The following is a 23,973-nucleotide window of genomic DNA, read 5'->3' on the forward strand; positions in this document are numbered from 1 at the left end:
TAACATGCAGGGCAGCACAGATACATAGATGTGTGCAAAAAAAAAAAAAAATCCTCCTCAAAAAAAAGAAAGAAAAGAGCGCAGTTATGTGGACATATGGGGAGCACATTGGTGGCAGACTTCTGATCACACAAGTTTCCTCTGAGGGGAAGAGAATACAACACGATTTAGATGTGGTCGAGGCTGTTTTGTTTCCCTTTAAAGGCGTGTCAGTTGTCTGCTACGCTTGAGGATATAGGGGGAGAAAAAAGACCCTTTCTACTTCATCACTCCCGGTGATTGACATCTCGATCGTCTGCACACATGAATGAGTGTGTGTGCAAGCCATTTGCGAGTTAAACACACACACACACACGCTTCTACTGTAGTGGTTTGCAGACAGATATTTGTCCCGTTATATTGCCTTTTCTTTTTCCTTTCCTTTTTCTTTTTTTCCCACCTAGTATCTATTCTGAGGGCCCGGGCTCCGAGCCTCGCATCAAAGCCGACCGCAATCTGTCTGTTTCTCTCACGATTTGTCTCTCACACACTCCGTCTCTCTCCGGCCCACGCCCGTGCGCAAAACCATGCACAAACCGAAACACATTTTGTAGTAGGACGCTGTTTGTGGGAGGGATCGGACACGAGCTTTGATCACTGTGAGTCTGGCGGCGGATCCGAACCCAGATCTCTCGTGTTCGGGACCGTCTGTGATTCCCTTTCTTGACTTTTAACATCCCCGCCACACTGATTTCTCTGTGACAGATAATGTTGTTTGAGCTTTTATTGAGAAAAAAAAAGAAGAAAAAGTCCACTATCTGACACCACCCCGTTGACTCCACTGCAGCTACACGTCTTCATCTCGTTCCTGCTCCATCCTTCCCGTCATGTTCGCGGGATGTTCCTCCTCTCTCCTCTCTGCTGCAGGACGCGTGGTTTCAAAGGGACCACAGAACAAATCAGGGGCCCATCCCAGTGCACCGATGGCCTGTCTCTCATTTCAGATGGGAGATTGAAGGGCGAGTCTCCCCCCTCTGGGGCGTCGATGGGTGATCAGGGGGGCCCCTCAGTAGCACCCGGGCCCCCCTCTGTGTTTCCACTGCGCGGGAGCTGGACCGTGACACGCACCAAACATCGAGGCCCCGCCGCAACCGCCTCTGTCCCGCGATCTGCGTGTCTGGTGCGCGCAAGTCGTCGGAAAAGCCCTGAAAGCTTCGCCTGCATCCCCTTGTTAGCTCAAGGTCGTGTGTGAGCGGAGCGTGTGTTTTGGGTTTGGCATCCTTTGAAAAGATATGACAACAGCGGGCCCTTGAGCGGGAGTTATTATGTGTCTGGCTGAGAGCGGGAGCTCGTGTTGCTGCGATGGAGGTTGGACGCGTCCCAGCGTTGTTTTGAGGTGCTTTGGGTTTGTTAGTCATAGCTTTACTGTAAAGTGTCTCCCTAAGACGCTCCTATTTAGAGATTGTTTTGCGCGCCGCGGCTCTGAAGTGGTGTCACGGGTCAGCTCCCCCTCGGCTTTCCTGGCGGATGATGTGTGGATCTGTGAAAACAACGGGGCAAACAGGGAGATCAGTTCCAGGCTGAGGACACATGCGCTGTATCTGCGCAGGAGACGTGGCTCCAATCTCCCCGCTCGTCTGTCTCCAGCTCTGGTCTTTTTCCTAGGCCTCCATTAAGCTCCCCTCGGCTTTCATATGACACGGCGATCCCCGTCAGAAGCTGCGTGACAGCATGTGGACGTGAGTGACGTCTGATGTGTGTGGCAGGAGCCGAGTGCAGCTCCTCTGCGCGTCTCCCATTCATGTGGCGAGCGCGGGATTAAGACCTGATCCAATGCGAGCACAAGTGGAGGAGAACGAGCCCGGGTCAAGATCTGCCTTGAGTTAAGTCAGTGCTGCAGCAGGAATAATACAATCACCCCCCCTTAAAAAAAAAACCCCTGTAACAGAGCTGAAGAGCGAGAGTGTGCATGCGTGTGATTGTTTGCGTGTGTGTGCACGACCAAACCACAGGCTGGTGTCCCTTACAGAGGAGAGGGGTCTTTGCTGACGGTTCAAACACAGCACCATGGCCACAGCTTCAAACGCAACCCCCCCCCCCAAAAGAAAAAAAAAAAAATCATCGCACCCACTTACAGCCACCGGCGCATGTCACTTAATGTGGACCACACCATTCATCAATTATGGCGAGCTCAGGGGCCATCCAGCGCTCGCACCACTGCTCCACAAGTAGTAAGTTGTCTTCAGCCCCCCCACCCACCCACCCTCCACCTCCCCTGCTGCGCTCAAAGCCCATCTGTTGCAGGAGGTGTGGTGCGTAGACCGCTAACTCCTCGGAGCTGTCACACAAACACAGCTCCGGCTCTGCGTCTTTCTCTTCTCGCCGGGATACCTCCGCATCCTCCCGTGGATCCCGCGCGTTAAGCTCCCCAACAGCTCGCTCCTTCCTCTTCCTAATGTAATTGCCACCCTCGTCCGTCCGCACCGGCCCGCTTCTCCCCCCCTCTCCCTACACTCGCTGTTTACAGCCCCACAGTAGGCTGTTAGACACACACGGGGGGCCAAAGACCCCAGCCTCCCGCTCTGTGCGCACAGACCCGAGTCCGACTGGAACTCATTTAGTGTCGTCTGATTCTGACGTCTCACCAGGGGGCCACATTTTCTTTTTTTCTGGTATCCAAGTGACAGAACGTGTGTTAAGGCTTGTAAGGCTGAAAATGGAATGACACAAATGTGGCGACCATATTTAGAGTTTTCCCTTTTAAACAGGCAAGATGACGGCAGGGCGTGCAAACCTGAACCAGACCACACAACATTACCCGAGCCTCGTTCCTCTCCTCCTCCTCCTCCTCCTTTGTCTTCTTCTTCTTCTTCTTCTTCCCTTAATGTCTCCGTACATGACAGAACTTCCTCCGGCACATCTGGACAGGGCTCATGTCAGGCAGACCCGGCGTGAGGGGATGAAGGGTGACTCTCCTGCTGGCCGGTTCACCCAGCGCACCTCGGTCCTGTCCTATCCCCAAAAGCGGTACAGCTGCTGGTACATGTGTGTGTGTGTGTGTGTGTGTGTGTGTGTGTGTGTGTGTGTGTGTGTGTGTGTGTGTGTGTGTGTGTGTGTGCGTGTTCATTGCAACCCTAACCTCGGCAGCTGTGTGTAATTTTGTATTCATGTTGTCTGGGGGCTTCTTTCCTGTTTAGATTCTTCTTTTTTTTTCTTTCTTTTTTTTCTTTTATTTATTTGTTTCTCTCACCGTCCGTCCTGACACCTTGTTCCGCGGTGCAGAGACCCGTTCTGGTCGGATCATGGATCATGTCAGCTGCTGCAGTGTTTCAGTATCTGACACGATCATCTGCAGCTTCTGTTAGTCGGGAGACTGCTCTGTTTGCTAAGAATGAATCAGGATCATTTTTAAGTAAGTTATTCTATAAATCAGAGCTCGTTCTTTTTTCTTTTCTTTTTTTGACTTATGTGGAGATAGATGAAATTACTCATTGCCCAAACACAAGAATGTGTACTCCAGGGGCTGCTTCCACAGTTTCCACAGGGTCTGAGGGAGGAGTGTAAATCAGTGAACTATTTTGAAATTAAGATTGAATTAAACTATGTACCCTGTGACACTCAACACCACAGGCTGCATGCTGGGAAAACCAGTTAGCGAGCTAGCAGTGACGGCTAAACATGAAGTTAGCCCGAAGAAGAGGACAAGCAGTTAAAATTGTTATCTAAAAGCAGCTTTTAAGGCATTAGTTAAAAGCGTTTAAAGTCCTGATGTGTTAATAGTTGAAAAACGTTTGCTAGAAATCTTAGCGAGCACTTTCAACCACCTACATATTAGTTTTAGCTTAGAAGTAATGTTTAAGTGGTTAAAACGTTGGCTAAAACATTAAGCTATCATCTTCAACCAATTTATACAATACTTTTAGCTTAAAAGTTATGGACAAATGAATAAGTTAGCTATAAGTAATGGCTAACTACTGAAAATGTTAGCTAAAAGTTATAGATTATAGATTATTATTAGCCTATCTAAAAGTTGGCTGAAATTGGTTGAAATCGTAAAAAAAAAAATATAATAATAATTTGAACAGTTGAATTCATTAGTCTAACTATAAATAATAGCTAAATGGTTGAAACTGTCTATGGATAAGTTGTTAAAAGTTAGTTAACAGTAAGAAATTAACAGGTGAGGTAGTTAAAAGTAATAGATGAATGGTTAAAAGATGGTGAGATCAGGGATGCCCAGGACCAAAGATGACCCATAATGAGGACCAATTCGGCCCACAGGATGTTTGGATGGAGAGAAGTAATAAACAATAATAATAATAATAATAATAATAATAATAATAATAATAATAATAATAATCATTATAACAATAACAACAACAACAACAACAATTATAACAATAATAATAATATAAACTATAAAAGGAATTGCTGTGTATGTTGTTTTTTATGAGCTAAAAATGCTCTTTAAGTACAGGGCCCCTAATTATGATTATTTACGTGTGCAGGAAGTCAATTAAAGGAAATTGGGGTCCAACTACTACTGAAACCCTGAGAGCCAGAGATTGTTCTGTCATTTTTTCCTCAAGTCATTAAGACAGGAGAGAAAATACATTTAAATCACACTTTCCTCTCAGGGCTTCCGTATAGCACCATCTTGCAGCTTAACAACGCAATATAATACAGGAGGTGCTTGTGTTTGGCCTGTGGTCCAATTTGAAGTTTTAGTTTTGTTAAAAGGTTTGGACACTCCTGAGATTAAACTGACGAGCCGACATCTGACATCTAGCTTCTGCTACTAGTTACAATGCAGTGTGGACAGAACCAACCTAAGCACTGACATCCAAACTGTGTGAAACAATATCCACGGTTATATAGTTCATATAGTCTTAAATAACATCCAGTTTGACATTAGTTCATATGAACAGATTTGGAACATGACTGGTGTTTTATTAAGAGCACCTCACTTCTTCTAATGGTGCTGAAGAGGTGTGTGTCTGAAAATAATTCTGACTCTCCAAGTATTCGAAATTATTTTTAAATACATTTGGACAATTTATTTATAACTTCTTGTGGACTACAATAACTACACTAAGTAAATAATAAATGCAATGAATCATACTTTCATTGTATTTTGTTTTCTGCCATATCCTCGGCAATTTGTCACATAAATCCATGTTGGACACACACACACACACACACACACACACACCCACACGCACGCACAGACAGACATACACAAACACACGGTCGGATGGGGCAAGCATTGCTTCATAAACAATTGCAGCCACACACGCTCACGCCATGAAAACAGCACTAATGGGAAAAAGATGAGAGGGCTCACAGCGAGCACACCCAGACGGAGGAGCAGAGAGCCGGCTGTTGGACACCGCCGCCTCAGCCCTGCTGGCACAACCCTGACAGCCTGGGATCAGATATGAAGACCGCTGCCTGAGGTCACACTGTTAACAAAGTCGGCTCGGATTGCGAGGATGAATATTCTGCATTTGATCTTTATGGCATTCGTGGGTTATTTTAATTTCTCTCTGGTGGATCTCAGTGCCTTTAGTTCTGTCCGTTTGGTGCGTACTGTTTATTATTGCAGTTGCTGCTTTCCTAACTTAACATATTGCTCCACTTTTCAGCACAATTTAAATGTCTAAAAAATATAAATCAATTATAAATTAGGTTCAAATATCATTTTTCCAAATTAAAAGATAACTTGGACCATATAATTGTCCTTTCACTATTTAAAAAGTCCTGTTTTTGTTCTTTTGTTTGGAGTTCTTAACAGTTCTGACTTGTTTGGATTAATCAAACTGATTAACCTTTAGTTTAAATGCACAGATGTGAAATAATAAATGCTCAAAGTCAGTAAAAAAAAAAAAAAAAAAATGTCCAGAACTATCATCAGTGTGAAGGCACACAGTTTCAGGGCACGCAATGATAAAGTGTGATGTCCATGTAAACCGGCAGCGAGAGGAAACGGCCCCTGTGCTGTTAAGGAAAAACTGTGTCATCTTGTTTATTTTCCTTTGGTTTGCTGTCTTTTCCAACCCATAGGGCGCGATGATAACAGAAAAATATTGCGGCGTCCACGTCCTCACAGTGGACGGCCCCTCCAATCCGGCGAGGGACCACAAAGGCCCTTGGAACAACATTTTTGCTGCGAGGGAGAGGAGCAGGAGTTACAGCCTGTGTGTTAATGATGGCTCACTGGTGATTCCCTCACATGTTTGTTCAGATTTTGGCTCTGCTTATACACACAGGCACAAATCAACTCCCTTTTTTTCCCTCTTCTCTCTCTCTCTCTCTGTCTCTCTCTCTCCCTCCGTCCTGATGGTGTCTCATCTTCCAGAACTGATATTGGCCGCCGCTGCCGCCGCTCTTGTCTCTTTTGGGCCGGCCTCAGATTTGTGCTACTCCTGATCTCGGATACTCCTCGCGTCCCGTCTCCTCCTGAAGAAACAAATTCACCTCCCAAAAAAAAAAAAAATTCTCATTAATTTCTCCCCATAATGCCGACTCTATCACTTCTCCCTCCCGCCTTCATCCTCGATGTGTATCCGCTAAGACTGAATAATATTTGGACAGGTGTTCTCTCATATACATTAACTTCAAGGGGGCCAGTTTCAGTGCAGTTTCATAAAGAGGAAGAGAAGAAGAAGAAGAAGGAAAAAAAAAAAAAGGCAGCATATCCCGGCTGGTGGATTGTTAAACCGGCACTGTATACTGTAGCCTATACTGTATGTGTAATCCCTAACAATAAAAAACTGTTTAGCACTAATTTTCCTTTACTTTTAAAACCTTCTTTTTTTTCCCCCTGTTTCAGACAACTGTGGAGGCCACATCTGGAAGACAGATGTAGTCCCAAAGCTTATTCTCTGCCTTTGACTCCCTCTCTCTCTCTCCCTCTCTCTCTCCTCTCCCTGGCATTCACTGCTTCTCACTCACTCTCTCCCAACTCTCTCTTTCTCGTGTCTCTCCCTCCCCTCCCCTCTCTCTTTGGGAAACATGAGAGCTGGGCTAATTCTCTCTCCCTCTCTCTCTCTCCCTCCCCTCCCCTCCCCTCCCCTCCCTCCCAGCCCGGCCGCCGGACCACCCACATTCGGAAACGCCTAGCTGTTCCTGAGGCAGAGCCGGCGGCAGTTTAGGGGGAGAGAGCGACAAGAGAAGAGAGATGTAAGGATGGGTTATGACTGACGGTTTTAGCAGAGTATCAATTACATCAATGTCAAAGCCATAACCTGCCATTGTGTGCGAGGGAGGACAGAGCCTGGGAGAGAGAAAGAGAGAGGGGGCCGCCTCGGAGCCTCAGCTGAGTTTAAACGCAGCACGAATCCCGCGCCGTTGTTTTCCCGCACCACAGCTAACTTTATCCGCTGACTTCAGACTGCAACACACACACACACACACACACAAAAAAAAACTAGAATTCACATGCTCAGAGACCTGCTTTTAGTAAATGCCGGGCCTTTTTGAATTAAGACACGTTTGTCCAAAAACCTGATCACACAAAAATCTGCTTTCTAGAATTAAAACATCTCCGAGAAGAGAGAAAAGAAAAGAAAAGAAAAGAAAAAAAAACAGTGGAATGTACTTAAAACAGCAGCTTTTATTTGCTTGGGAGGCAGTAAATAATTATCTTTCAATTCAGCTCATACATGTAAACTCTGATCTAAAGGTCGGCGGCTCCCCCCTGTGGATGTTTGTTGGTATTACCTCTTTGCGAAAGTGTTTTTACTTTACCGTCTTTCTAAAAAGTCTAAAAGAGGTTTGAAAGGTCGATACTGATACGATATTAATTGGTCTGATAAATAATGTGTCTTTACAGATCTAATAACACACTTGTACGGACAACTTGTGTGTTGCCAGGTTCTGAAGGGTCTCTTGGGCTGGTGTACATTTTCACTTTCTTTAGTCACTCGCCATTTTTACACCGTCCTCCTGTGGCACATGAACAAGCAGCTGCTAATCCCCTGACACAGCGGCAAACTCTGCACTTTCCTGCAGCAGACAGGACCGCCTCTTTGTGGAGTTCTCTGTCCTGATTGGATAAAGTGGGCAGGGATCCCAGAAAATATCTTTTCTCTTTTACTGTATAAGGAGGGGAAGGAGAGGCAAAGGTCACTGACCCGACACTCTGTAACATTGATTAGTGTTGAAATAAAGAGCTATAGTGTAATAAAAAAAACATCACTTACAGCAGCTCTAAAGCCAAAAAAAACCTTGTCTATGATCAGTTTAAAAAGGCGGCAGCTCACTAACACATTTGTATTATCGCCATAAAAGGGGCTATTATGTCAGTCTGGTGTTTTACAAAGCTTGTTTCTGCTGCTCCCAAGTGGCCAAAAGCTCTAAATAGCAGGTTGACATCTGTGGAAATAATGGAGCGCTGTAGTGGAAGACGACTAGATTCATCATTTGCACTTATAAAACTGCTCTGAGTAAGCTGAGCTGTCAAAATGAATAACTAAGCTAACTGAAACGAGAGAACGCTAGAGGAACATTTACACCAGCCTCGGGGATTTTCAAACCTGGCAACCCATCCGCTGCTCTAATAATGAGTTATTACGGATCTATGTAAGCGTGATCGATTAATCGTTAACAAGCCAGTAATTAATACGGTTCATACAGCTTGCTTTACTAGAAAGTGGTGCACATCTAGAAGTAGAGAACTGGTGCTCAGTGGTCAAACATAAATACTGTTTTGGGAATTGCTAGCTGGCAAAGCTAATAGCTCCGGAATACACTGGTGGGTGTGCCGAACACAGTGGGAGGACTTTAAAGTGCAACTTAATGCATAAACACGACACTATCCCTCATTTAGTTTTCTGTGCGTGTCTTCTCTTCACCTCAGTAGCCACTGATCCCACAGTGGCCCCCATCATACCTCCGTACGGCCCTCCCACAAACAGGCCGACCAGGGCTCCCAGCAGGGCCTCCCTCCTCACAAAGGAGGGCAGCCACTTGGTCCAGCACGTCAGCTTCTCCCACAGGACCCACAGGAACGAGGGAGCGGCCGAGGAAGGTGAGACGCCGGCAGGGGGGAAAATACTATCCACATCCACGTCCAAGTCACCCACGCTCCTCTCTGCCTCCTCCCGCGCTGCTTCCATTTCCTCCTCCGTCACGTCGCCCTCTGGTGGGGACTCCTCCTTTCCTCTCCTCTGCCTCACCACCTCCGCCTGCCTTTCCCTCACCCTCTCCTCGGCCTCCTGGTACAGAGAGCAGCTGAGGTGTTGCGTCCCGCTCTCCGCCACAGCCTGCTCCACCTTCTCCAGCAGCTCCTCCACAAGTTTCCCCTCCGCCGCTGTTCCGCTGCGGGTCTCCAGGGTGTGGTAGCGGTCGCCGCATCTCTCCACCAGCTCCCCGAGGTCCTTCCGCCAGGTGACGAGGTAATCCTCCAGCCTCTCGTCCTCGTCCAGCTCCTCGGTGTGGGTGAAGAGTATGATGGTGTGCGCGCTGACCGCGGAGGGGCCCAAGAGCTCCGTCAGGACATCCAGCGCCTTGGCCTCTCCATCAGCTGGCTGGTTCACAGGGACACACAGCAGGAAGGCATGTGGACCAGGGCTGGATAAGGAGATGAAGGACGATATGTGTCTTCTTCTTTCTGCTGGGTCGCAGTCTGAGTCGAACCAGGCTGGACTCGAGACTACCGCCACCTGCAGAGCAGTGACACAAGCATCAAATGAAGGTTGTTTTTCATGCTTTTGAAGCATGTTGATGCTACACATGATTGTCAATGTCACATAACGGTGTTGTTTTTCAGTTTTTTTTTTTACTTTTGCTGACTGCTGAAGTAGTCAGGTCACATTACATGTATATTTACATGTCAGTTGTTTTTGTCAGGCCTCGCATTTCATGTTTTTCTTGTATTTTTGTCATCATTAACCTTTCAGGTGACCCCTTTGCACGGGTAAGGTATGTCTCTGTGCTTGTTTCATGTCTGAGGAAGGGCTGAAGTGTGTAGATGTAAACAGGTATGTATATAAAAATGTGTATATATTTACTTGATTAACTTTTGTGTTTGTCTAAAGATAAATATCAAGAAAATATTAATAATTAAAACAAGAACATGTATTGATATGCAACCACTTATCTCCCACACATTACCTTTCCCATTTATGAAATGTGATTTGGACATTATGAGCCTTTATTGAAGTTATAATCCTTTAAGGTGCATCACGTAGTTTTTGTTTTGTTGTTTTAATATATTTTAAATATCAGTGAGGTAATTATATAATTATTTTTTCCATTAGTGAATAAACAAGCTGTTCTCAGAGGAAAATAAGGTCCCAGGACACTGTTTGAAGCTAGAAAGGTGGCAGGGTCCGCCACATACAAACAAAGTAAAACAGAATGAAATTGTGTTGTCCTTTATTCGTGTGTAGCCACTGAATTTTGTTTTGTCTCTCTATATCGCAGTTTGTATTACTTTACTCAGTTTGCATGGTTAGCGGCAGGGTCCACCATTCCTGTGCTGGTCTGGAAATGCGCAAGTAATCCACAGGAAATGATGCATGCACTTACTGAATTACATTTGGTAGACAAGAGATTGGACATGCGCACATAATCGCTGCGTATGATGTAACCTGAGACGGTGAAACAGCCGGTCCAGAGAGAGCAACGAGAGTTTTAAAACAGACGCGTGTTTGTGTTGGCAGAGCTGTCGAGGGTTATACATAACGTTGTTTTCTAGCGTTCTTTTGAATGTTTGACAGAGATTGATAAACATGCAATAGTAAGCAGAACTCAGGGAAATGTATCATCACCATGTTTATTGTTTTACCACCAGCAAACACAGGTGACGCCAAATCAACCTGAACTAAGAACCCTCCGCGAGAGACTACACCCTTGGATAAGGGACGAAGTTAATGTGGTCGCATATTAACTTGATAATCAAGAGACTGGAGTGTTATAGGGGTCATTATTCAACAAACCTAGCAACCCAGTAACCTCACTGATGATGACATTAGGCTGTATGATAGTTGGATTTTAAAGGTGCACTTCTGGGAAAGAAATCTGAATCAGAGGAGTCCCTGAACAAACTAAATAATCAAACTCTGTTTGTTTCCATGACTGAATAAACTGAATAAACAAAGTGACCTTAAAGAATAACACAATTTCATTCTGTTTAACTTTGTTTATATGTGGCGGACCCTGCCACATTTCTAGCTTCAAACAGTGTTCTGGGGGCCTTGTTTTCCTCTGAGAACAGCTTGTTTATTCTCTTATGGGAAAAATAAAATCAGAGTTTTAATTATTCGCAAAAACTTTGGGTTTGACTACATAATGCCCCGTTAAACTTAAATTATTATGTATTCTTGAATATTCCCTTGCCGTTGTTGCTTCATATTCTAGCAGTTAACCTTAAAAAAACGACCTTAAAAGAACAGTTTCAAAGAAAATACCTGTTCCCTCGGGCCATGAAGCCTTGTGTTGTGTGCATTTCACCCCCACCTGCCTGCCTGCAGCCTCTCCTCTGTGTTTGATGCACCCCTGGGTGACGGCGGCTTCTGGGCCTTGCTGGGTGTCCTGCTGGGTGTCCTGCAGGCCCAGGATGGTGGAGACCGCTGACGCCTTCCCTGCCCCCGTCCGGCCGAGCACCACCAGCCTCAGCTCTGCCCGAGAGAGGAGACACACAGCAGCGGTGGAGAGCACGTGAACAGCTGTGGATCCTGCTCCATGCTGCTACAGGGGCGTACTGCGTGTGTGTGTGTGTGTGTGTGTGTGTGTGTGTTGTCCGGAAAGGAAGTTTTCAAACGCACTGGAGTCATTTTATCATTATACAACAAGCTGAAAACTTGTGTCACGCTTGCAAAAGTGTTGTGTTCTCTGTCTGGTGACAGCTGTCTGGAGATATAAACGCGATCGTGGCACCATCACCTTTCCACACCGCGGCAGCGCCCTTCGCAGCTGCTCTCCCCCCCCCTCAGTCCGCACAACATACCAACAACACGCAGATGAGAACCGCCCTCCTGACTTTATCTCCCGTTATATATAAACCTCGCAGACACAGCTCTTAAAAATGACATGTAATAAAGATTATTATCGTGCCTACCTGTTTGTGAAGCGGATGCAGACATGACTGCTCCTGCTCGCTGCTGTACGTGTTTACAGCTGAACCAGGGATGGGTTGACTTCCTGGTTCCTGCAGGCTGACTCAGCCCGGTCCGTCCCCGCTGCTCTGGACTCTGGGCTGCGGTTGGGCCGCTCAAGCAGAGGCCCGCGGACCCTGAAGTGACTCAACACTTTTCTTATCGTTCCAGTCCACTTGTGTCCGGTCACTTTATGTTACAGTATGACAAAGTCTGAGCAGGCAGCCAACATGCTTATATGTTACAAATATGTAGCTACGTTGAAAATGTTTCTTTCAGTCAATGTAAGTCATCCTGAAATGTGGAAAATGTAATTAAATATTCAAAGTAGCCTGCTCAGTGAAGACAAATGGCCCAGAGGCTAATGTATCATTAAATTATTAGTGGTTCATTTTGAAATGCGGACAGCATTTCCAAGATTTCCTAAAAGCACGTCAGCACCATGAAATGCTGTAACAAGAAAAATGACTTTTGACAATTATGAAAGTAGTAGCCAATTTCCATCTTTTATTCATACCAAAAAATATTTTGTAAGCTCTTTGTATGATTTGTCTGTCAGGTAAGTCGTAACTAAAGCTGTTAAAGTACTGTAAATGTACTTTGGACCACTGAAGCGAACAACACCAGACTGTACAACCATGCTAGCAGCTCTGTTAGCTGTACTAAGGCTAATGTCCGCTAGCTAACAGGGTCAAAATGACAACTCCATATGCTGATTTTAACCACATTCTTAATTTAGCATGTAAGCGTGCTAACATTTGATAATTAGCATGACACAGACTACAGCTGGGGCTGATGGGAATGTCATTCAAAATGTATCCTGTAAGGGAAGACATTTTCAATCATAGATTTCTTGACATCAAACCCAAAGTCAGGGTCATGGTGTTGGCCTTTGACAGGTTCGCTATGAATGGTTGATTCAGTCTCCATCCTTGGACAGTAAATAACAATCGATGTGCATTCCAAAGTTCATGGTAATCCATCCTGAAGTTGTCAAGAGATGTTAACATAGTAGTGCCGGGAGAGGAAAGGAGTCACCAGCCATTCATCCTCTGACCACCAAGAGTGTCTATAAAAAGTCATGGTGATCCATCCACATAATTGGTGATACATTTCAATGTGCACCAAAAGGGATGAAACTAGCAACCAGCATTTTGATCGCTACAGCCAACCTGCTAGCATGGCTAATAAAAGTGCAGAAGCTGAATTAGGGAACAGGTCATAATTTAATGCTGCCATTTCGTTAAATGTCAAACATTGATTCGTTTAAACAGCTCCTGATTACAACAAGGTAGCACCTAACGGTGTTTTTGATCACTTTTGAAACTCTACAGTACAGTCAAAATCTAAACACTGTATGCACAGCAAAATATCAAATGTAAAAAACAGTAAGGCATGGCAGCACTTGTTACATGGTAAAAGAAAAACTTAGCAGGTGCCAAATATATTACGTTATGTTGATGATGACGACCAAAAGTCAACGACTTAAATGTTCCTGTACATTTCCTTTAAAAAAAAAAAAAAACAGTCATCCGTCTCATACACCAACAGTCAGTCCCACTTCACAGCTAAATAAACACATACATTCAATATTGTACATACAGGCGTACACTCAATCATACAACAGCACACTACACAGTAACAGTAAAACTAAGCTGACATGCCAAGAAAAGATTAACGTGTTCAGTAAAATGTTTCCTTTAAAAATATAACAATTAGAAAATTAAGAGAACAAGGTCTTTAAAAAAATACTTTAAAAACAAGTTGACGCTAGAAATATCCGGTTTTCTGATGCCAAGCAGTGGCTTAAATTAAAGTCCAAGGGTCATTCCTGCCAAACATGTTGACTTGTGATGCAAATCACTCCGTGTTGGTCATCATCCTTCACTCACAGCCCAGGCATGATGTAGGCAATGTTGTCCAATGTATTCGACTGACAGAAGAAGAAAGAGAGAGTTTTTTTCAGAAAACAGCACTGGGCCACATATACAACACCTGAATGTATGCAAAGAAAATGTAGTCCATACAGAGGAAACTTGCTATTGTTATTATTGTGAGGTGGACAAGTTCTAAAGCTGAAAACACCCACAGTAATTTAATTCAAACATTAATTATATATGCTTATACTATACCAGGACGTTTCGAGGACATCCGTTTAACTGTGGTATCTGCGCTGTGAGACAGGTCAGTGGTCCCAGCGCACACAAGATGGAGTCCAGAAGGACAGACAGACTCCCGGACACTGCCACCATCCCCTAACACAAAGAAACATCGGACACATGACTCAAATTCCAATGCAAACTCATGAAACATCTCTGTATTACACTTCAAACACAGAAGCACTGTAAACTGGCCTGTAAACACAGTATGTGCATGCATGCCTGTGGACACGTACCTCTGTTTCCTGAAGCCGATGCCCAATCAGAGACAGGGACTCTCCCAGGAGCTGCAGGTGAGCTGCTGCATCAATGGGATCCACATCTGGGACTCTTGCCGGGGATAGGGACACTGTGCTGGGCGCTCTGTTTGGTGACACCATCCCTGTTCCTGTTCCTACAACTGTCATCACGAAACAAAGATTGAGAGACAGCGGAAATCAGTAGTGAGAGGACAAGGAGTTGAGAATCAGTAAATCTTCTTCATCAATGTGTTGCAAACCCTCATGTTACGGTCAACGTTACCTTTGCTTTTGGTCTCACTGGTGCTCTTGTGTTTGACCGTGGTGGCCTCAGCTTTGTTCTGTTTGTGCTGCAGATACTGGGCTTTCTGCCTCCAAACCTGCAGAGAAAACACACAACACTTATTGAAGCACCACAACTGAAAGCACAAACAGTGATACTCAAAGCGTTTCCCGGATTAATAACAAGTAAGGCAAAAACATACTAATTTGTCTTTCTCGGGCATCGCCTTCCACACCTCTGCCAACTTCTTGCTTAGCTCACCAAACACTGCGGATTAGACACAAAAGCATATTGTTTAAAATGTGTATTTTGGTGATATTTAAGAGCTTTATATGCTAATCGGTGCTTGGTGTTACCCACCTAATCCTGGCTGTTCAGCATTTATGTTGACTCTGTACTCCTTACAAAACACCTGGTACGCTGATGTGTTCTTCTTCTTGGGCTAAAAGGAGACAAAGAAAAAAACTCACCAATAATGCTGAATGCACTTTTATCTGCAGGAGTGACTGAAACATTACTTCGGATTTATGGCACTCAAACCTCATTTTTCAAGGATGACTTTTACAAGAAATGAGACTGAGCAGTATCATACCTTTTCTTTTCCCTTGTCATGCTTTTCTCTGTCTTTCTCCTCTTTCTTCTTCTTCTTCTCTGTCATTCCATCATTGCCTTGATGGTGGTGTGGAGGGACGGGTGTGCCCATGGCATACATTGGACCGACAGCACTGTGAGTGACAGTGGGGTGGGAGTGACTGTGGCCTCTAGATGAATCTGGTGAGAGTGTCATTCAAAGACAAAACAGTGGTAATCAACTATCATATGGACACAATCAGCTCATGGATCAGTGCCATCAATTTTCTGGTACAACTCCAAGATATTTGTTAGACAGTTAACAAACAGTTAACTCACCACCAAATCCTTTGCTATGCTTCTTGTCCTTCCCACTCTTCTCCTTGTCTCTGTCTTTCTCTTTGTCTTTTTTCTTCTTGCTCTTTTTGCTCTTCTTCTTCTTTTTTGACAAGTGTGTGTATGAATCATCTATAACCAGTTCGCCAGCCTCAAGTTCACCCCCAGACGAGGAGCTGTCATCCCCCATGCCACCTCCATAATGACCTGTATGAAAGAGAACACAACAGTGACTATCAATAAAAACGAGGTGCACCAATAATATCTACAGTACATGGAACATAATTTGGGCAATCCTACCTTCCACCTCCACCTCTTTCCCCACTACAGGCAGCGGATCTCGACTCTGCTGCAGTTTCTTCTTGGGCATCTTTGACATCTGCAACCTGTCTCTATCCTTCTCTTTCTTCACGCCTCCTTTGGAAGAGTGCGGCGTGAACGGAAAGCTCTCTCCTTCCTCTTTCTCCGGCGACATGATGAGCTTCATCTTCAGGCCGTCCGCCTCGCGCAACGTCAAGGGCTCCTCTTTGGGAGCTCCGCCGTGGAATAGAGACGACTTGGAGGAGGACGAGGAGTGCTTCTTGGAGGAGGATGACGATGAGGACACGGGGCGGGAGTGAGAGAAGGAGTGGCTCCCTTTGCTTCCACCGCCACTGCTGTTCTCTCGCTTGCGGTCCTTGGAAGAGTGCGATGAGAAGGAGGGGTAGGAGGGCTTCTTGTGCAAGTGGGGACTGGGGTCTGAACCTGTGGCCAGCGGAGAGGTGATAGCCTGCAGGAGACCCATCGCTGTATCTGTCGGGTGGGAGGAGGACGGGGAGGAGAGAGTAGGGGAGCGGTCTGCAGACTTGTGCTTTTTCTTGTGGGGAGGTGGACCTGAACCATCGTGGTCTGATACAGGGACGATAAAGGAAAAGATAGAAGTAAATACAAATGCAGTGTTATCCTTTGTGACAATATATGATAATTACAACATATCAACGTTCTCACCTCTGTAATAGTAATCATCACTATGTTTCTTTTTCTTCTTGTGTGAGTCCCCTCCAAGCATAAAAAGCTCTGAATCCTGATTTGGAATGACACAAATGTTTTCAATTAACAAATTCACAGACACATGGGTCAAACAAATTAAAACGTGTCATAAAAACATGCAGCAGCATGATATCTTAAAGCTTTCCATTAGGTCAGGCAAGTGCTGAGAGAAATCTCACCTTAGGCCGTTTCTTGGAAGACTTTCGGACCTGAGCAGCGATCTCTTCTTCCTCCCTTAGCAGGTCCTTGTACGACCTCCTCTTCTCTCTCTGGCTGCGACCAGCCACAAGGCCCCGGTCTCCTTCCATCCCCATATCTAGAATACACGAAATGCAATTTATAATCCCTACCTCAAAAGCAAAATTGGGATTAACAAAGCCTGTACATCAGAAATGCAATCACATGCACTTTACATGCCATTACCCATTCCTCCTTTACTCTTGATCTCCTCAAAAGCCATGGCCCCTCCTTTGTCAACACGTATAGTTGTCACAGTCTGTCACTGACAACATTAGGCAGGATACTGACCTGTAATGTCAACACCAAGAGAAAATAAAATTAAAAGCAGTTTAAAGTTATGAATATAAAAATAATTCATTCTGGTGAAAACTACTGAGAGCTATTCAATGTATCAGAATGACAATGAAGTAAAAATCTTGGGCCATTTTTCCGTTTCTTATCACAAGTTTCCATCAAAAACAAGGTAATTATACTTTAACAGGTACTTAGTTACTATGATGCTACAAGTAATCATGCTAAGTCCTGTACCGAGCAGGCTAAGCAGCACTGGATCTGCAGGTAAGCTTCACATAACGCGACTCAAAGTGGAGAAGTGCTCCGTGTTTGGCTGCTTCTTCACGAAAAGTGCCATTTGCGTTATATTACAATAATAAACAAAGTTCTCTGTCATCTACAGAAGAGTACGATAACATGATAGCAAAACAAATTCCCGCCTACTTTCATAAAGATACACAAACACACCCCCTCTCCATTTAGTTGGAGTCCCTAGCTTTCCCAACATTTCCAGCACCTGAATCCGTCTCGCCGCGCGTACCCTCGGCTCGCCGGTGAAGGCGGGCGAGGAAAGGCCGAGGCTTTCACCCACAGCCAGGCCGCGGTCGCCTTCAATGCACAAAACACTGTGGTCTACATGCATTCAACTCTGCTCATGTCTTCATCCCATGTGGGTGGTAGCATGTGTAGTTTACGAAGACCAGGAGGAGAGAAAAAGATGTGTTTATTAGATATTACTACCTCTATGGGGTCTCCAATTTACGCGGGTCCGGCCGCCATCTTTTAATATCGGCAATACAACAATACGTGTCCACGCAGGGGAGGGGCTTTGGTAATACAGCCAATCAGCGTAGAGGATCAGCAGAGGAAACGTAGCCATATTAGCAGCACATTCGCTAACTCTGATCCTACTATCCGAGCTACAACTACTCAAGACCCTCTCATTGAATATGTTGATAGTAAATAAGTATATTAAATCACCATTCATGAAAGACAACATTTCACAAATATAGCCAAACATATTGATTTATTGATTCACATATATCCATTTCCAAAGACAGCCAAATCATTTTTTACAGTACAGTTCACATACAAACATAACATGCAGTACAAGAAACGAAGGCAACAAGATACCAAGATGCTGTTGATAAGAAAACAGTAAATACAACAGTGAAAACTGTTTAATCGTTTTGAAGAGATTTCTCATAATTATCAAAGAACTCAGCTAATAATGGCAGGCAATGAACATACTGGCACACTATGTGACTCACACACACACACTCACAATAGCCCCGTTCACACTGCGGGAATCATTTGCCGATACTCTGCCTTTCAAGTTTCAGATGCGGAGAGGGTGGACAGTTTCACCGCGGCTCTGATCTGCCTCCGGAGGTGGTATCAGAGCCGCAGCAGGCTGAGCCGACGTCTGTGTGAATGGAAAGGCTGGTAGCGCAGAATAGGGGTGTCGGTCTGACGTTGTTCACAGACTGACAACTTAGAAGATCCTTCACTCATCAAATAAAAGAGAAATGTCTGACACTTCAACCCACAAAGCAACATTACAGGACCAAACAACAGTAATGTGGTAACTGGTAGTGTCTTTGGCAACTTATGAGGACAAAAATATCCATACATGGAAAAGCCTCTGTCATCCTGCCTGTCTTACTGACTCTTGTCAGTAAGACATTTCTGCACGAAAAACAGCGTCCGTCCCTGGCAGCAGAGCCGGGCGGTTGGATGCCAGTGATTATGTGACGTGATTTTAGAGCAAATAACTTTAACTCACCATGTCTTTGTCAGTTTCCACTATTGTGTTGTAGTTAATGTCTCTGGCGACTTGTATTGAAAAAAAATGACTGCGACGGTCAGCCCTCCCCCCGAGTTTAAGCCGGACAGGGTCCTCTATACTGATGGCAATTATGTAATTATGCAATTTAGAGCAAAAAACGTTACCTTGTCATTTTCCAGCACACGTGGTGGGCCAGGATCTCAATCACGACACATTATAACTGCATCCAAATGTATAAAAGAGTCAGCCGATACATGTTTAGATTAACAGGTGGAAACCGGGGGAAACACGCTGTCATGATGTGTACGTCGCGCCTCTTTTGATTCCACAGTGCTGTGTGAAAAGACACACTGGAGCGGCTTCAAGCGGCTTGGGTTCAGTGTGAACAAACAAAGGCGGCATAAAGGCGAGCCTTCATTGCAGTGATAATGGAGAGTCTATGTGTGAAAAGGGCTGTACTCTCTTTTTCTGACACACACACACACACACACACACACACACACACACACACACACACACACACACACACACACACAGATACACACTATAGAGAGCCGAGGTCCCACTTCACTTCAGGGTTTGCTTCCTGTCCCCAGTGTATTTTTCCCTTAGGGGTTACTTTTATAATTTTTCTGAAGAGCTTATGTGTGATAAAAAAAAATCTGTTGATAGTCTAAACGAATACCTGCCACAAAACAGTAATGGGCTTTAAAATTTAGGCAGCTTTTCATTTAAACCAACAACATTTATGTTAGCATTTTAAGCACATAGGTCTAAGCCGCAGTAACACTATCAAAACCTTATCAGAGATGTAAATGCTAACAGGATGCTCGTCATCTTTTCTTGGTTTAAGATGATAAGGTGTTTAAGTCGTACTTTCCGGTGCAGCAGCTCTGCAGATAAATATTTAATTTGGAATATGGACAGAAAACCTTCACAGCATTATAGTTCAGCGTATGCTCGTCCCGCCAAGGTAACTGGAGCAGAAACTTCCTTTTAGAAGGAGCAGGACTTCAGCTCTCTATACACTTCCTCTATACACTACCTATCCCCCAAATTCTGTTTCTGTAGACTGAGTGATGTAAAACTGGCCAACAAATCTGTCACCTCGTCCACCTGGAGAAAAAAAAGAAAAAATACATACAACCATGTATAAGTTAGAGTGAAATTACAGCTGAATAATACATTATAAATATTTATTGCATGCAAGTCTAAAAACACACATTTAAATTCAGTTTCACCTACGTCGCTGTTTTTATGCATGTCAATCTGATCAACATTAAAAGTGAGTATGTAGGTCTCACCTGCTCTTTGGTGCGCGTGTGCTGCAGCCGCGTGGAAATATGCTCCAGCCTCTCTTTAGCTTCACTCTGACCCATTAAGTTCAGGTATTCCCTCAGCATTTGAATAATCTGAAAGGGAAAGTCAGATATAAAAATCTTCAGCATGCCTGCAACAATTAGGAATCCGTCCAAAACCCCAGAGTCTTGACTCACTAAGCCAGGCAAGTTAATTATCTACCTGTGTGACTTCCCCTCTCAGCGTTTCTAAGCTGCGTGAATCTCCCTCCTGCAGAATATTAAGCTTGGAGCGTGCTAGATGCAGAGGGGTCCTTCCAGCGCGGTCGAGGGCGTCCACACGGGCTCCTTAACAGAAACAATAACAGCAAAAATCTTTAAGTAACACATATTTATTAAGTAGTCTCAATTGATTATCAACTGTTACTGAACAAAAATCATACTCTATGGAGTTAATTAAAGCAACGCCATGTTGAAGCCCCTCCACAGTTTCTGAGTGCAACACCGCTGTCATAAGTAGAAATCCCAGGTCTGTAACAATGTGTCAGCTGTAACATAGGTGCTAACTACAAACAAAACTCATTACGTCCTGAAAATTCATGTTGAGGTAAACATGTTTCTAATGCTGTGATCCCACGCTCTCACTGAAGGTAAAAGTGCAGAAACAAGTGATGGGGGGCGGAGTGGCTGAGACAGAGACACCATTCGCCCTGTTACAAGACACTGTACCATCAACATGATTTTTAAGCTGTCAGTTTAGCCAAAAGAGGTTCCATAATGTTTATTTAACTCTGTATCAGTGATGTTATAAATTAGGAACATCACTCAAAATCCGTTGAGATATATAAACGTATTTTTAAAGTGTAACATACAGGTTGCAGTCCTGCACCTCAACAATATTTTGATGGAGTGTTAAAAATGACATTTAAAACAAGCTTCTGTCTGTTGTAAGCCGCACAGAGAACTGGGAATTCTTGGAATTTTAGATAGAGTTTGTTTCTGATTGGTTGACTGGCATCCAATTGGAATATATACCAGGATAATGGGAAAAAAAATAGCTTCTCAAAGGTTTAATTACCATTCTCAATCAGTGCTTGTTGTAGCCTGCATTATTTATTCATTTTTAATATAATTCTGAATCATTAAAACTTTTTAAAACTTACAACTTTTAAAAGTATCCTGGGTTCTTGCTCTAGTTTAAGTTTTTGGCAAGAAACCATGGCACAAGTAGGGTAACCTTACATGAGAAGTCTGTTTTGGAAATGTGGTGCAAAGAATTACCCTCCTTTAAGCGTTATACTTTACCTATGCTTACAAACAGTGTTTAAATGCATATCTCCAAAAGGATAATTGCTCCGCTTTATTTTCAACTAACTCAAAAAGAGCTATCCTGTATTGGATGACTTAGCAACATGTATACACAAAGTATTCCAACACTACAGAGGTCTCACCTCCTCTCAGCAATGTGGTGATCACAGGCACATGGTTGGTACAGGCCGCTGCAGAGACACAAAGTAAAATGGGCACGTTGCAACACAAAACGCAAGAATAGAACTGCTTTAAAACACTAGTTGCATGTGAAAGAAAACTTCACTGAAATGTCGCTTCATCTTATTCGGCAGTATATGTGATCATTTAAACACGTGTGAGCGTCAAGCAGCTGCACTGTTGTGTGTCAGAGTGAAACCACACGCACATGCATTACCGACCACAGCGCTTCAAGTCTCACGACACGGCGATTGTTCTTTCTTACCCAGGTGGAGGGGGGTATTGCCCAGACTGTCACGCTGGTTGGGGTCAGCGCCGTGGCTCAGCAACAATTGCACTGCGGTCATAAAAAAAAGACATTTGAAACAAGGAAATATAATTGTTCTAAAATGCAGTGTACAATGAAGGGAAGTGTAGGAAGTACAATTGCTGCAATTGAAAATAATAACGGCACCAAGGAAGAACTAGATCTATGATTAAAATTTAAATGTGGGAAGTGCATGACTGCTTGACTAATATCTTCATTATTCTGTGATGCTACAGCAGGATGGACTGTAGCTAGAATGGTGGCTTACACCCCTAATCTTCAAACTGCATGATGCTCTCTCTCCAACCATCCAGCTGCATTATACATAATATCCCACGACACCGTCATCACATTCTTATCACCAACCTACCAATGCTCTCATTGCCATTGCAGGAAGAGAAATGGAGGGCTGTCCTTCCCTTGTCATCGGCTGCACAGGGGTCGATGTCATCTTGCAGGAGCTTTCGGACTGGAAGAACACAGCTTTTATTAGCAAAACACAGCCACAAATCATCCTTCTCTCACCCCACGTGCGAGGCGGTTTCACTGCATCCCCTCACTGCTCCTACCTGTGTCGATGTCGTTGCTGTTGGCTGCCTCCCTCAGTCTTTTTACAGCTGTGGAGATAAGAGATTCAAAGTGACTGGCAGGTATGTAAATGATGCATTATGATCGAAGGGGGGTCAGTTTGCATGGCATCAGATCAACAAAGGCATCAGTCACAAGAACAGCAGCTCAACTTTACTGAGAGGTACTTGCTGGACAGACACATGGCAATGATATTAAGAGGGGACACTGGAGCTGACTGGCTGCATTACACTGTGACAGAACTTCATCGCCTTTACCTGTCTGGTAAAAGGTAGCTTAGCCTTCATATTGTAAAAAAAAAAAAAAAAAAAAAAAGGCACCATGCTCTCACGCACCTAGCATGACGTCACATAAACAAATGGAGATACCAAGTCAAACAATGATTACCTAAGTTACGCTATTACACACGTTAGCATGACTTTTTGAAGCTAAACTTTACAAATATAGCAAACACCTAGCTCCACACACACCCACACATACACACACACCTTTGTTTACTTTACACATTAACATACAATTTAACAGTCCCTTACCATAAATATCTTTGCCAATAGGACCGAGGTTCCGCACCACCCTGTGCTGCCGCCTGGCCCTGCTCCCCGTCATCTTCCCCAGCTTGCTCGCCACCACACCGGAGCCAAGCTCGGCTCGCCCCGGCTCCCACAACAAGTGCAGGTACCTGAGTTCCTTGTCGTCTCTCTGTCCCACTCGACCCAACACCACCTTGCCCTCCCCGGTCCCGCTTATCCCGAACCCGACGGCGGCTGTACCCCCGTCGTCCATCCCCTCCACGTTACCCCGCTGCTCTCCGTCCGCCGCCTCCCGGGTTCCGTCTTCGGCTCCGGGCTCCAGCATGTACTCCCCCTCGGAGCTGGAGCGGTCATTGTCCGAGGCTGTTGCAACGATTGGGCTCCAGCCGTCCATACTTTATCGTGACATATGGATGCTGTGTTTATACTACACTCGCTGCACACACGGTCCTCACAGCTCCAGCCAAAGCGAATAGGAAACAGCCGTCAATAATATCGGGAGTCCACTTTGAATGCGGTATCCGCTCCGTCAGCGTCGCCTGGGGTCATTGCACGGCAAGTCAGCTCTGAAACTCCCCCATTAAAGCCTTTCCACCCCGGGTAATTTGCAGTATTTTGTCAGCACCCTTCTTTCACGGCACCAAAATGTCCCCTATTTCACATTTTCCATTTCATCGTACGGGAGTAGTAAGAGGCACACCCATTGTGCAGTCAACAGCGCCAGAGCGGCCTCGACCAATCAGATGCTGTGTTGTTCATTAGTT

At 44.6% G+C, this 23,973-nt stretch overlaps 3 protein-coding genes across 4 annotated transcripts; all 3 read right to left on the reverse strand.

The window, feature by feature from the left end:
• Positions 1–7,574: 7,574 nt before the first annotated feature.
• Positions 7,575–12,196, reverse strand: LOC115576388 (GTPase IMAP family member 7). The gene is made up of 3 exons (XM_030408974.1): positions 12,044–12,196; positions 11,443–11,603; positions 7,575–9,644 (listed from the first exon to the last, which is right to left on the reverse strand). The coding sequence occupies exons 1-3, from the start codon at positions 12,066–12,068 to the stop codon at positions 8,802–8,804; spliced, it is 1,029 nt and encodes a 342-aa protein (XP_030264834.1). The 5' UTR covers positions 12,069–12,196; the 3' UTR covers positions 7,575–8,801.
• Positions 12,197–12,567: 371 nt separating this feature from the next.
• On the reverse strand, positions 12,568–18,060 carry hmgxb4a (HMG box domain containing 4a). Of its 2 annotated transcripts, none has more exons than XM_030408875.1 (13): positions 17,951–18,060; positions 17,120–17,224; positions 16,876–17,012; positions 16,655–16,730; positions 15,968–16,555; positions 15,671–15,874; positions 15,354–15,532; positions 15,122–15,203; positions 14,964–15,028; positions 14,762–14,858; positions 14,476–14,639; positions 14,213–14,335; positions 12,568–14,013 (listed from the first exon to the last, which is right to left on the reverse strand). In XM_030408875.1, exons 2-13 carry the CDS (start codon positions 17,154–17,156, stop codon positions 13,969–13,971), a joined length of 1,797 nt encoding a protein of 598 aa, XP_030264735.1. In that variant the 5' UTR covers positions 17,157–17,224; positions 17,951–18,060; the 3' UTR covers positions 12,568–13,968. The 2 variants fall into 2 exon arrangements, with proteins under 2 accessions (XP_030264735.1, XP_030264736.1); XM_030408876.1 differs by having other exon boundaries at positions 17,727–18,011.
• A 159-nt stretch (positions 18,061–18,219) lies between these two features.
• Positions 18,220–23,948, reverse strand: ankrd54 (ankyrin repeat domain 54). The gene is made up of 8 exons (XM_030408026.1): positions 23,213–23,948; positions 22,661–22,708; positions 22,462–22,560; positions 22,050–22,121; positions 21,748–21,795; positions 20,520–20,644; positions 20,303–20,410; positions 18,220–20,114 (listed from the first exon to the last, which is right to left on the reverse strand). Exons 1-8 carry the CDS (start codon positions 23,601–23,603, stop codon positions 20,040–20,042), a joined length of 966 nt encoding a protein of 321 aa, XP_030263886.1. The 5' UTR covers positions 23,604–23,948; the 3' UTR covers positions 18,220–20,039.
• Between the last annotated feature and the right edge of the window lie 25 nt (positions 23,949–23,973).

The sequence above is a fragment of the Sparus aurata genome, chromosome 23 (genome assembly GCF_900880675.1).
Source record: "Sparus aurata chromosome 23, fSpaAur1.1, whole genome shotgun sequence".
NCBI lineage: Eukaryota > Metazoa > Chordata > Actinopteri > Spariformes > Sparidae > Sparus > Sparus aurata.

What these genes read in the sequence shown, in the direction of transcription:
- LOC115576388 (XM_030408974.1), bottom strand. Translation starts at nt 12,068, where the DNA reads ATGTCTGCATCCGCTTCACAAACAG. An exon ending in TGCATCCGCTTCACAAACAG is followed by an intron (nt 11,604 to 12,043) that starts GTAGGCACGATA and finishes TCTCTCGGGCAG; the next exon opens with AGCTGAGGCTGGTGGTGCTC. An exon ending in GAGAGGCTGCAGGCAGGCAG is followed by an intron (nt 9,645 to 11,442) that starts GTGGGGGTGAAA and finishes ACTGCTCTGCAG; the next exon opens with GTGGCGGTAGTCTCGAGTCC.
- hmgxb4a (XM_030408875.1), bottom strand. Translation starts at nt 17,156, where the DNA reads ATGGCTTTTGAGGAGATCAAGAGTAAAGGAGGAATGG. An exon ending in CAGTGAGACCAAAAGCAAAG is followed by an intron (nt 14,640 to 14,761) that starts GTAACGTTGACC and finishes TCGTGATGACAG; the next exon opens with TTGTAGGAACAGGAACAGGG. An exon ending in GATGTCCTCGAAACGTCCTG is followed by an intron (nt 14,014 to 14,212) that starts GTATAGTATAAG and finishes TTCTTCTGTCAG; the next exon opens with TCGAATACATTGGACAACAT.
- ankrd54 (XM_030408026.1), bottom strand. Translation starts at nt 23,603, where the DNA reads ATGGACGGCTGGAGCCCAATCGTTGCAACAGCCTCGGACAATGACCGC. An exon ending in CAGCAACGACATCGACACAG is followed by an intron (nt 22,561 to 22,660) that starts GTAGGAGCAGTG and finishes GTGTTCTTCCAG; the next exon opens with TCCGAAAGCTCCTGCAAGAT. An exon ending in CAATGGCAATGAGAGCATTG is followed by an intron (nt 22,122 to 22,461) that starts GTAGGTTGGTGA and finishes TTATGACCGCAG; the next exon opens with TGCAATTGTTGCTGAGCCAC.